At 42.6% G+C, this 12,934-nt stretch overlaps 1 protein-coding gene across 1 annotated transcript; it reads right to left on the bottom strand.

The window, feature by feature from the left end:
- Positions 1-732: 732 nt before the first annotated feature.
- Positions 733-7,609, bottom strand: LOC107653508 (uncharacterized). Its single transcript, XM_074186878.1, is given in 7 exon segments — positions 733-914; positions 1,776-1,904; positions 2,499-2,570; positions 3,131-3,301; positions 3,567-3,653; positions 3,933-4,006; positions 7,542-7,609. Coding segments are annotated over 7 exon segments (783 nt in total).
- Positions 7,610-12,934: the final 5,325 nt, after the last annotated feature.

Raw genomic sequence — 12,934 nt, 5'->3', positions numbered from 1 at the left:
AATGTTTTTATGTAAGACTATATGGTAATTACAGCCATCTTTAAGTGCCCTGCTGATGTGCTTCAACATGGAAGCCTAGGTGTGATTACAGTAACAGCATAGTTTTGAAGGAAACTGTCACAATGGTTATAAATTAAGAGTTGCTATAATACTGCAGTAATTTAATATGGTGTGATTAGTAATCAATTACCACCAAGGCCTCCCTTATAACATATACAATGTTTGGTCAGGTGAACCACAGTAATGGTTTCTGCTTGGTAGCTATGGAATTTTTGTGCTGTATTTTATTTTATTTTTTGTAATGTATAGATCTGGGACTCGTGAGTCGTACATGGAGTGTGAAACAGAGTAAGCAGTAATCTGTCTGTTACTGTTCTCTGATCAAGTGTGTAAATAACATTTAATAAGATTTATTTACTAACCATTGTAGAATTGAGGACTCTTTGCTGAACATGGAGAAAAAACATTGGATTGGGAGAAGCTGGCAAGAATCTGATTCAGACTTCCAGTCTACCCTTAAAGATGTTGACTGTGAACTCAGAGGCCAGCTGATCTGCAAGGCTAGAACTGAATCAAGGGAGAGAGCAGTCCTCCTCCATCTAAAAATAAAATATCCAGGTTAAGTGCTGTGGATAAGTAGATACATTAAGACATTAAGATCCAACTTTGAAAAGGACCATAATACAAACTAATAAATTCATGATTCACTAATAGATTCACTGATGCAGTGGTTCAGGGTGTTTCCATGGTGTTTTAAATCTGGCAGTAAAGGCACAAGTTATTTTTGAAACCACATGCAGTGTGTGACCATGACTGGCACACTGTGCACTGTGACCATGAACGCCACTTCTTTTTAGCGTTCTTCTTCTTGTCATCAAAATGGACACGGCAGACACAGCACAAATTTCCTCCATCTACCAAAGGAAAAACACAAATATTTTGGAAGTCAAGCCAGTTATTTGAAATCATACTCATCATCATATTCAAAGCAACATCTCAAAAGCAGCTTATTCATTTGTAACCGTTGCCAAATAAAAATGTGGGTATTGCACATCAATTAATTTCAGATCTTGCTGATGCTCAATCATAACATACAAGCATGTCAATAAAGAAAAGTTCCTGGGTTCCATTTCAGAAAGCGGCTTTAGTATAACCCATTCAAAAATGGATGTAAATCAAACCTGAGACAGAGGGGTAACTCAATTTTAATTTCAGAAATCTCATCACCACTTTGTTCTTCAACTGCTTCCAGAGCTCAACTTCACATTGATGCAGGTTTATGATTACTAATTGTAAGGCCATAACTCATACAGTCGTAGGTCGGCCTGCTGCATTATCATTTAAAAAGCAATTGTTGGTGTGCTCACCTCCTATCTCTGTTTGTATTGTAATAAATGTACTGGACAACACCTTTTGCACTCTCAAGATGTTTTTATAGTTTACAGAGTTTGGAAAAGGCTGTTTATGTATTCTGCAAGTTCTGCCTGGAATCTACCCCTTGAAAGACTTAAAAGTGAATCTAGTTAAATGCTGTTATATCCAAAATGAAAGGATTGGAGGCCGATTTGTCACGGTTTGTCACTGTCTAATGTTTTTTTTTCCTTTTAAAATGTTTTAGTCTATGCTTCTGTTCCCATATCTGTTCTTATTGTAGTATTGTAATCTGTTTTTATCTATGCTGCTGCTAGTCTTGGCCAGGTCTACTATGAGGAAGAGCTCATTCGTCTCAATGGGACTTCCTGGTAAATAAAAATAGCCACAATGTGGAAAGATACCTTTATCTGCAGTCATCACGATGGCTACAGTAGTGGCTGTTTCTGAGGACTCTTCTTCCAGATGCTGTGCACCTGAAGTACATAAAACAAAACAACATATTAACAACTTTCAAATTACAAATTTTGAATCTTAATTACAAATTCATAATTCAATTTGTCAGCATTTATACTTGTCAATAGTTAATAAGTAAATCATTGATTAAAATAGGCAGTCCCATTATTTGCATCTAACTCTCAACAGCCAATTCAAAGTGTAAAATGACCAGAATACCAACCTTATACATGCTGTTTAATGTCACCTGGATAAATATTGTATTCATAAATAGTAATTTTCAAACAAGTGAGCTTTTCTCTTTGTGTCAAATGTCAATGGCAGATTTCTCAGAACACTAGTTTTAATTAAGCTCGAACTTAAGCAATACCAAAAAATGATTTGTAGCATTTGGAAAAATGTATTACGATTACAAGAAATACCATTTTCACACATGGCCTCTAACATTTCTTCCATCGACTTTGTCTGGATGCCATCTGCTGTGTCTGTTGATTTGAAGACATTTAACCATCACACAAAGGTGAAAATTTCATCTTTTGATTTAATTTTAGTATTTCAATAATGTGTACAGTGGTCAAATGTGCTGTGTAATGACCACAGTTACATATCTAGTAAACTATGCTTCTTAAGTTTAATGTTATATATTTATTTAAAGATAAAATAAAAACAACTCGGCGTACCCTCTGTATCCATGTGCTCTGACATTCCCTCTGCCATGTCAGTGGAGTTGCATTGTGCTGCATCTGATTGATATTTTTAGGAAAAAAAAAAAACACTTGTGTAGCATGAGCATAACAAATAATTGGCCGTTCCTGCATTACTGGAGAAAAATAATTAATCACACAGCAGTATCAATGAAGGAATGTAATTCGCAGGATTTATATACATAGAATTTAATTAGAGAATAGTTTGATGAGCATAAAAAACATGAAAACCATTGCCAAGGGCCACAGTCACTAGTCATATTCAACTAAACAGCGGTCTAGACCATACTCTTTATAATATTATTAACAAAGACCCAACAATTCCCAAAATGAGCAAGTACTAGGTGACAGAGGCAAGGAAAAACTTCCTTTTAAGAGGCAGAAACCTCAAGCAGAACCATGGCTCAGGGTGGGCGGCCATCCGCCTCGACCGGTTGGGGTGAAGGCACAGAGAGAGATGCAATGGCCCAGCACTATACAAAGACTCACATGTTGGCCTGTATTCTTCTTTAGTTAACTTATTTTCGCCACTTTGCATAGAGCCAAATGGTCTGCCAAAACACAAGTGGAGAAACACAACCACTGGTAATGTCACTTACTTATTTCAAATGAGATCTCCTCAGCAGCTTTCAAAATGGCTTCCAATTGGTTCCTTCCATAAAAGGAAGGCTTCTTGAGGGTAAGGCTGTTGGGCAGTCCAGCAACTTTAATAGTCATGCCCTGATTCACCAGGGACTGGTAGGGGAGCCTTCCAGTACCTCCGGCCTCCTCTGAAAGACATGGGCACACACATGCATGCACACATTACACAATGTTACACAGTTGGATAATTGAGACTCTCCCCTCTAGTTGATAGCCAGTGTACAGGCTGCAAAGTAATTTTGGTAAGGTGTCATAATCTAATGGTTGATGGGCACATTAGATAAATAATTTATTCATTTGATAATAATGCCATGGATTCATTAAGGTATATTAGGTTATCAAGATAAGCAGTTTCTTTACATCAGTCTTAAAAGTATTTGAACATATGCTTACTATATTTTTGCCTGAACAGATCTTGCACTTTTCCTACCAGCACACTGACTTGATCTTTGGTACTGGGTGTTGCGGCTGAGGAGCTGACTACAGATATAACAACAGACAACAATTAATTTCATAAAACTGTATTATGTATATTTGCATTATTATGGGCCTGAGTTGATGACCTGATGATTCTTTTCAATACACACAGCAGTCTTACACTGATGAATGCAACTTGTGTGAGTGAAGTACTTGCCAAATACTATCTTGAAAATTTGTTTCACAACCCTTGTAAACCCCTGATGTAAACAGGGCCATTATATACAACAACAAACCATTTAGTATAACAATTAAAAGCATCCGTTAAATATTGTCTCTCACCTTTGTTTCTGAGTAGGTCCCTACAAAAAAGATTGTAAGGTGACAGCTCTCTGATATTAACTTTGGCCTTTGATCTTTGTATCGGTGATTAACCATGTGGATGGATGATAACAGCCTTCTGAGCCTACCAGCAGGCGCAGTAGGCCCCTTCTGGCCCATATCTATGAGCTGATAACCACTGATAACGCCCATTCAATCGAGTGATAACATTTGAAGCGGGTGGTAAATTGACAAAACTAGCAATTTGCCCCCTCAACTTAAAAAAAAAGTGTTGAATCAACTTAATAACGATGTCTTCATAAGGTTCTCCACAGAGCTTGAAAATGTTCTCAAACCAACACATTTGGTAAGTAAATATTTGTATTTATTGGTATCATTTGAGCCCAGTGCTGCATTAGAGACCGTTCAAACAGAGCGCGAGACGGAGAGCAACGAACAAATTTAGAACGGCAGGAATAAAAAAAAAAAAGAATTTATGAACTATTAAAATTAGGGGAAAAAACAAGATTAAGTTACTGCTCGAACTGTCATTTTTCTGCACGTTGTAAGGGAAACGAAGGAGCACCTCCCTCACGAGTTCGTTTGGAGAGCGTGCATTTGATATGGCTGACAGAACCTTGGTTCAGATAATGTTCTGACAGTACAAACCGGTAACATACAAACTCTTCTTTCAGTTATTGAAGTGCCTCACCGGAACACATCGCAACGCTGAGTGAATATACGGTCAGCTATAAAATTAAAGGTTTGAATAGCAATAATGGCGTATATCTTGTATTAACAGCCCTGCGATAAGGATTTTCACAAATGTGTAAAATTAGCTTTTTTAAATTTTTTTATTTCCTGTGTTATGTAATTTAAAAGTCTGTCAATATTTATTTATAGTGTTGTTTTAACATGTTTCTGTATTTTCCATGTTTATGATATTCTGGAATGACTGAAGATCAGCAAAATTCTTGTGGATGTACCTCAGCAAGTCCTTTTGCAGTTGTATCCATCAAAGTGCTATGCAGACATAATGGGAATGACTCACATTGTAGAGCTTGGACAAATTGTAAGTAAATTTATTTACTTTATAAGTGCATATAGGCCTATTTATTGGAGTCGGTGACTGTTAATATTGTAAGGCATATTTTAACGCTTCCACCATCAATCTGCAGGTCCTGGTAATAGAAGAAGAAATCTTGGTTATCTGCGGTTGTAACTGTTACGGAAGGAGACTCACACAGAGGATTAGAAAAATACAATATCATTTATTTTCAGCAAGAGATGCAGATGGTTCGGGCAGGTGAGTATTTGAGCTTAATATCAGTCTTTAAGGAAGATGAGGAGAGTAACACCATATATGGTCCTCACAGGAGATCGTGGAAGGGAGACAGAGGACTGCACACACCTCAGCTGAAGAGTACACGGAGTTTCCACGGAGCTGATGACTGGAACGGACTAGGGAATGGAACAGAGGAGAACACACTGGAGGAAACACAGGAGGTAAGTATAACAGGCAGGTAAGTCTTTCAGTGTATCTCACGGATAGCATAGAGAGAGAGAGTCCACTTCGTTGAAACAAGACCGGACACTGGAGTGAAGTGAGGTGTGTGCTTTTGAAGGGGAGCTGATGATGACTGCAGATTTGTGATAGGTGCGTGTGATCAGTACTCAGGTGATGGTGTTCGCTGTGATTGGGAGGTGGCTGAGCCTGGCCGATCTGTGACAGTACCCCCTCCTCCACGGCCCGCTCCTGAGGGCCGAAAAAAAACATTAATTGTTTGTATCTTGAGACACAACAATGAAACTGACATATTTTAAGATAGACCAATACAAGTTGCTTTCTGTTAAAACAGCTCAAACATGCATTTTAGTCTAGGACTAGATAAAGCCTTGTCTGTGAAACTGGGGGAATGTTTGTTATTATTGGAATCACGAACAGGCACAAATTAGAATTTTCAAAAATGTATCACAAATTTGATTAATTCCTTATAGGAAATCATTATTCCACATGTAATAGGATTGGATTCCTTTACCTGTCAAGAAAATTAAATACATTAAGATTTTGTATCATGTAAAATGACAAACCTGTGCTGACAATGACCTTCATGTCCTTTGTGTACACAGTATGGGTGCCATGGCCTTCAGGTAAATATAGGAATAACCCCAGGGAGGATGGCTCATAGTAAGCATTCTGTAAGAAAGATTGATGGCTCTAACAATGTTTTCTAAACAACAAACTCGAGACACTAACAGTTGATACTACATAGTGCTAAAACAATTTGAAGAATCTAATGAATCTGTTGAAATTACTGTGAGTTTGCTGTCTGTACGTATGACTGCATGCTATTGTTCGTACATTCCACTTATCAGGAAGGTGCAGTGAATTTCCGTGAGTCCTCTTCAGACAAGCCTCACAAAACACTGCAGTGGTGCTGCACTCAATGCACCTATAATCAGCATGTTCTAGGCAGACAAGACACTGGGTAGTGATTGGTGCTGAACATTCAAACAACACCTTAATCATGTCATCCTTGACTGCATCCCAGGCATGAAGCTCTCTTTTCTTTGCCTTACTGTATGCAGTCTCCGAACATGAACTACAGCTCGGTGCCACATTATTAGGTTCAGCCTGTTGAGATGTAATAGACATGGAAGGGTTGGAAGGGTGGGTCTGTTTAGAGTTGGGCTGGGGAAGACCTTGACTAAGGTAAGAAACCTTTGCAGGGCCAGCGAAACACCTTCTCACCACCTTAATCTTAACGCTCCTGAAACGTGTGGTCTTAACTGCTTTTCCTATATCTGAAATCAAAATATTTGGCAATTATTACATAAAGCACAGTACAACCCCTACTTCTTATCACAGCCTAAAAGACAGAAAAATACTTCAGTGAACATGGGATGCAGATGAGGGATATGTATTTGGTGCCTGAGAAGATAGATAGATAGATAGATAGATAGATAGATAGATAGATAGACACACAGGTGACAGGTGTGCTAGTAGAGCAGCAGCCTGATTAAAATTAACGTAATACCCTAAGCTTCCTCATGTGGGATAAAATGCAGCCAAGCTTCTGTTCAAACCCACAGAACTTTATTTTACATTCTAGTCAAGATCCAAAGGTTTCCAAACAGCCGTAAAATACGTCTTTGGTTTGAATATTTCACTCATCATGAGTATGATATAGCTTCAGTCAAGCGTTAACGAGGAGATACACAATATATGCAATAAGCCTTACTGTCTTACAGTGTGGAAAAAGTCCTTTTTACAGGCTTACTTTGCGCTTAACTATTAAACTAAATTTCCCCATTAGCTTCAGACACAAAAAAGAAAAGCTTCAGACACAAAAACATGCTAATTAGCAAAGTTAATGCTCACATAAAGCATGTAACGTAACGATAGGCTAATAACGTAATATATAATGTTTACAAACACAATTGCAACACGGTTATCTCATGTTAACACTCACGTCACGCCACCTTAAAACACATTTTCTGTATTGTTTTCGCTTATTGACTAATTAATTACAGTTTAAATGCTCGGTTATAGAATGGTCTTACCTGAAAATATCAACTGGGCGGGAAATACCGCAACGTTGCCGCGTCATCCAGTAGACTTCCCATTACCGGTGAGCTGGATTCCTCTTGGCTTGGATCTGGAGTCTTCTCTTGTATTTGTATCGGTGATTAACCATGTGGATGGATGATAACAGCCTTCTGAGCCTACCAGTAGGCGCAGTAGGCCCCTTCTGGCCCATATCTATGAGCTGATAACCACTGATAACGCCCATTCAATCGAGTGATAACATTTGAAGCGGGTGGTAAATTGACAAAACTAGCAATTTGCCCCCTCAACTTAAAAAAAAAGTGTTGAATCAACTTAATAACGATGTCTTCATAAGGTTCTCCACAGAGCTTGAAAATGTTCCACATTTGGTAAGTTTGGTAAGTAAATATTTGTATTTATTGGTATCATTTGAGCCCAGTGCTGCATTAGAGACAGAGCGCGAGGAGCGCGAGACGGAGAGCAACGAACAAATTTAGAACGGCAGGAATAAAAAAAAAAAAGAATTTATGAACTATTAAAATTAGGGGAAAAAACAAGATTAAGTTACTGCTCGAACTGTCATTTTTCTGCACGTTGTAAGGGAAACGAAGGAGCACCTCCCTCACGAGTTCGTTTGGAGAGCGTGCATTTGATATGGCTGACAGAACCTTGGTTCAGATAATGTTCTGACAGTACAAACCGGTAACATACAAACTCTTCTTTCAGTTATTGAAGTGCCTCACCGGAACACATCGCAACGCTGAGTGAATATACGGTCAGCTATAAAATTAAAGGTTTGAATAGCAATAATGGCGTATATCTTGTAAATCCAATGATCTTGTGGATGGTCCTCAGTAAGTGTTTTTGCAGTTGTATCCATCAAAGTGCTATGCAGACATAATGGGAATGACTCACATTGTAGAGCTTGGACAAATTGTAAGTAAATTTATTTACTTTATAAGTGCATATAGGCCTATTTATTGGAGTCGGTGACTGTTAATATTGTAAGGCATATTTTAACGCTTCCACCATCAATCTGCAGGTCCTGGTAATAGAAGAAGAAATCTTGGTTATCTGCGGTTGTAACTGTTACGGAAGGAGACTCACACAGAGGATTAGAAAAATACAATATCATTTATTTTCAGCAAGAGATGCAGATGGTTCGGGCAGGTGAGTATTTGAGCTTAATATCAGTCTTTAAGGAAGATGAGGAGAGTAACACCATATATGGTCCTCACAGGAGATCGTGGAAGGGAGACAGAGGACTGCACACACCTCAGCTGAAGAGTACACGGAGTTTCCACGGAGCTGATGACTGGAACGGACTAGGGAATGGAACAGAGGAGAACACACTGGAGGAAACACAGGAGGTAAGTATAACAGGCAGGTAAGTCTTTCAGTGTATCTCACGGATAGCATAGAGAGAGAGAGTCCACTTCGTTGAAACAAGACCGGACACTGGAGTGAAGTGAGGTGTGTGCTTTTGAAGGGGAGCTGATGATGATTGCAGATTTGTGACAGGTGCGTGTGATCAGTACTCAGGTGATGGTGTTCGCGGTGATTGGGAGGTGACTGAGCCTGGCCGATCTGTGACAGTACCCCCTCCTCCACGGCCCGCTCCTGAGGGCCAAAAACCCCAATGTCGTGGTGGTCTACCTCTTCCTCGGGGCCCAGGGCGATCTGGATGAGTGGAGTGAAAGACTTCCAGCAGCGTGGGATCGAGGATGTCAGCTCTGGGAACCCATGAATGTTCCTCTGGCCCATAGCCTTCCCAGTCCACAAGATATTCTAAGAGACCGCCACGGCGCCGGGAGTCCAAGATCTCATCGACCTTGTAGATGGTACCGTCCTCCTGGATTAACGGTAGAGGGGGGTTCTTCCGTCGGGCCAGGCTCTGTGGAGAGAGAAACAGGTGGATGGTGAGGTTTAAGCAGTGACACATGGAAGGAAGGGTGAATCTTATATTGTGAAGGAAGCTGGAGTTGATATGTGACCGGGTTTATCTGTTTGAGGATGGTGAAGGGGCCAACATATCTGGGACTGAGCTTCTTGCAGGGCAGGCGCATCCTGATGTCCCATGTTGACAGCCATACCTTCTGACCCAGTTGATATGATGGAGTTTCCGCCATTCGAAGGTCTGCGGTAGTCTTGCCCCTGCGCACTGCCCGCTGAAGCTGATGGTGAGCTGCGTCCCAGACCCTCTAGCTCTCTCGGAACCAGTAATCGACTGAAGGGACATCCAACGGTTCCCCGGACCAGGGGAATAGGGGAGGCTGGTATCAGAGTACACACTGGAAGGGAGTGAGTCCAGTGGATGGCTACGGAGAGAGTTCTGCGCGTACTCGGCCCAGCCTAGGAACTGGTTTCAAGAGTTCTGGTGGCCATGGCAGAAGGTTCGAAGGAAACGCCTGATTTCCTGAATTTTCCTCTCCGTCTGCCCGTTAGATTGGGGATGTATCCTGATGAAAGGCTTATGGTCACACCTAGGAGGGAAAAGAATGCCTTCCATAATCTGGAGATGAACTGTGGGCCATGGTCTGAAACAATGTCCTTGGGAATTCCATAATATGTGAAGATGTTGTGAAACATGATTTCAGCGGTTTCCATAGCTGTGGGTAGGCCCTTGAGGGGGAGAAGACGGCAAGATTTAGAGAATCGATCAATGACTACAAGAATACATGTGTTACCAACCGAGGCCGGTAGATTTGTGATGAAATCAACTCCTAGGTGTGACCAAGGGCGGTTGGGAATGGGCAGCGGAAGGAGCTTGCCAGATGGTAGGTGGCGTGGGCTCTTGGAGATGGCACATTCGGAACAGCCTTGGACGAACCTTCTCACATCCCTGGCCATGTTGGGCCACCAGAAGCGATCTTTCAGCAGCGAGATGGTGCTGTTGGCCCCTGGATAGCCAGTGCCCAGAGAGGTGTGAACGGAGTGAATTAGGGAAGTGCGTTGTGCTCTGGTGACGTACTGCACTCCTGGTGGACAACCCGGCGGAGTGGGCGTGGAAGCATTGGTGGAGGTGACTGGGTTATCCTTCCATTGGATGGGGCTTACGAAGATTTCCTTGGGGATAATGGATTCTGGTTCCTCACTGACTTCTTCAGGAGCATGAAGGCGAGAGAGAACATCCGCTTTCACATTCTTGGGGCCTGGACGATAGGAAATGGGAAGATTGAATCTCGTGAAAAAGAGAGCCCATCTTGCCTGATGAGGATTGAGTCTCTTGGAGTCTCGTAAATATTGCAGGTTTTTAAATTGTCAGTGAGGACGCTGAATGGATGTGCTCCCTCCAACCAATGCCTCCATTCCTCAAGGGCTAATTTGATAGCTAGGAGCTCCCTGTTGCCGATGTCATAATTTCTCTCCGCCGGGTTAAGTTTGCGTGAGAAGAAGGCACATGGATGGAGTTTGGCTGGAGTCCCCTGCTGCTGAGAAAGCACGGCTCCTACTCCTGTAGTGGAAGCGTCCACCTCTACCACGAACGGCTTATTCGGGTCTGGATGGATGAGGAGCGGGGCAGAAGTGAAGGCTTTCTTTAGCACTTCAAAGGCCTCCGTGGCAGCTGGTGACCAGGACAGAGATTTGGGCTTATTCTGGAGCATACTATTGAGTGGACTGGTTATGGAGCTGTAGTGGTAGATTAATTTTCTATAGAAGTTCGCGAATCCCAGGAAGCGTTGAAGTTTCTTGACGGTGGTTGGAACTGGCCAGTTTCGGATGGCCTCAACCTTCCCCTCGTCCATCTGGATACCACCGTCATCGATGACATAGCCAAGGAACTGCAGCGAGGACTGAAGGAGCACTTCTCGGCTTTGAGGAACAGATGAAATAACCTTGCTGTAAAGCCTCTTCAATGTACTCCTCCATGGCCTTCTGTTCAGGGAGCGACAAGGGATAAATTCTTCCATGGGGCACTGGCTCTCCTGGAATCAGATCAATGGCACAGTCTCATGGCCGGTGCGGAGGTAACTGGGAGGTTTTCTTCGGGCAGAATAAGTCACTGAAGGGGGCATAACAAGCTGGAATGTCAACTGACTTTCTCGACCGGGCTTTCTATGGAGGTGGACAGTGGTGAGGGGCTGCATATTAACTATTGATGGCTTAATGACACTCACCATAGGTCGTGGCGGACAAATAGGGCATGCCGCGATTACAAGCCCCCCAGCTCCACAGTACAAACATAAGCTCTGGCTCAGCCGTCTCTGCCGCTCCCAAGGGGAGAGTCGAGTGCCGTCCACTAGCATGGGTTCGTGACCTGGTTCTGGAGGGCTGATGGTGTCTGGCCGACGAAGGTGTGGAGTGTATGGTGAGAGTTGATGTTCCACAATGCAAGATTGCATACGAGTAGCGCAGCGGATGGATAGCTGTATAAACCATTCCAAACCATAGGAATCATCATAGGCTGCGATCTGAAGTTGCACCTTCGGCTCCAGTCCTTGCTGGTAGGTGGTCAGAAGTGCGCGCTCATTCCAGCCGCTGGCTGCTGTGAGGGTTCTGAATTTGAGGGCGTAATCATTTATGGACAGAGACCCTTGACGGAGATGATATAACTGGTCACAGACAGAGGTATCACCTATGGGTTTACCAAATATTTCTCGGAAATGTGCAACAAAATTATCAAGGGATTTAGTTACTGTACCAGCTTGGGACCAGATGGTCTCTGCCCATTGAAGTGCTCGCACCGTCAGCAGTGATATGATGAACGCTATCTTGGTGCTTTCCGTAGCGTAAAGATGTGGCTGCATCTCCATATTGGTCCTTGCTGGTAGGTGGTCAGAAGTGCGCGCTCATTCCAGCCGCTGGCTGCTGTGAGGGTTCTGAATTTGAGGGCGTAATCATTTATGGACAGAGACCCTTGACGGAGATGATATAACTGGTCACAGACAGAGGTATCACCTATGGGTTTACCAAATATTTCTCGGAAATGTGCAACAAAATTATCAAGGGATTTAGTTACTGTACCAGCTTGGGACCAGATGGTCTCTGCCCATTGAAGTGCTCGCCCCGTCAGCAGTGATATGATGAACGCTATCTTGGCACTTTCCGTAGCGTAAAGATGTGGTTGCATGTCTAGTGCGAGCGAACACTGCAGCAGAAATCCGTTGCACTCCTCCGCCGAGCCAGAGAAGGGCGCTGGTCTGGCCATGGGGCCGGTAAGTATTGTCGTGGAAGATGACAGTGGCAGGGGTGAGTATCCGTTTGAGGGCATCCACGATCTCCTGGAACGGGTTGGGTGCACTCATATTGCTAAGTCCCTTTGTGGTCCGGTCTTCTGTTACGGAAGGAGACTCACACAGAGGATTAGAAAAATACAATATCGTTTATTTTCAGCAAGAGATGCAGATGGTTCGGACAGGTGAGTATTTGAGCTTAATATCAGTCTTTAAGGAAGATGAGGAGAGGAACACCGTATATGGTCCTCACAGGAGATCGTGGAAGGGAGACAGAGGACTGAACACACCTCAGCTAA

Source organism: Sinocyclocheilus anshuiensis, unplaced genomic scaffold (genome assembly GCF_001515605.1).
Source record: "Sinocyclocheilus anshuiensis isolate Anshui unplaced genomic scaffold, SAMN03320099.WGS_v1.1 scaffold327, whole genome shotgun sequence".
In the NCBI taxonomy this organism is placed as follows: Eukaryota; Metazoa; Chordata; class Actinopteri; order Cypriniformes; family Cyprinidae; genus Sinocyclocheilus; species Sinocyclocheilus anshuiensis.
Note: the sequence above shows the minus strand (reverse complement) of the source record. Positions and strands in the feature narration are given on the sequence as shown.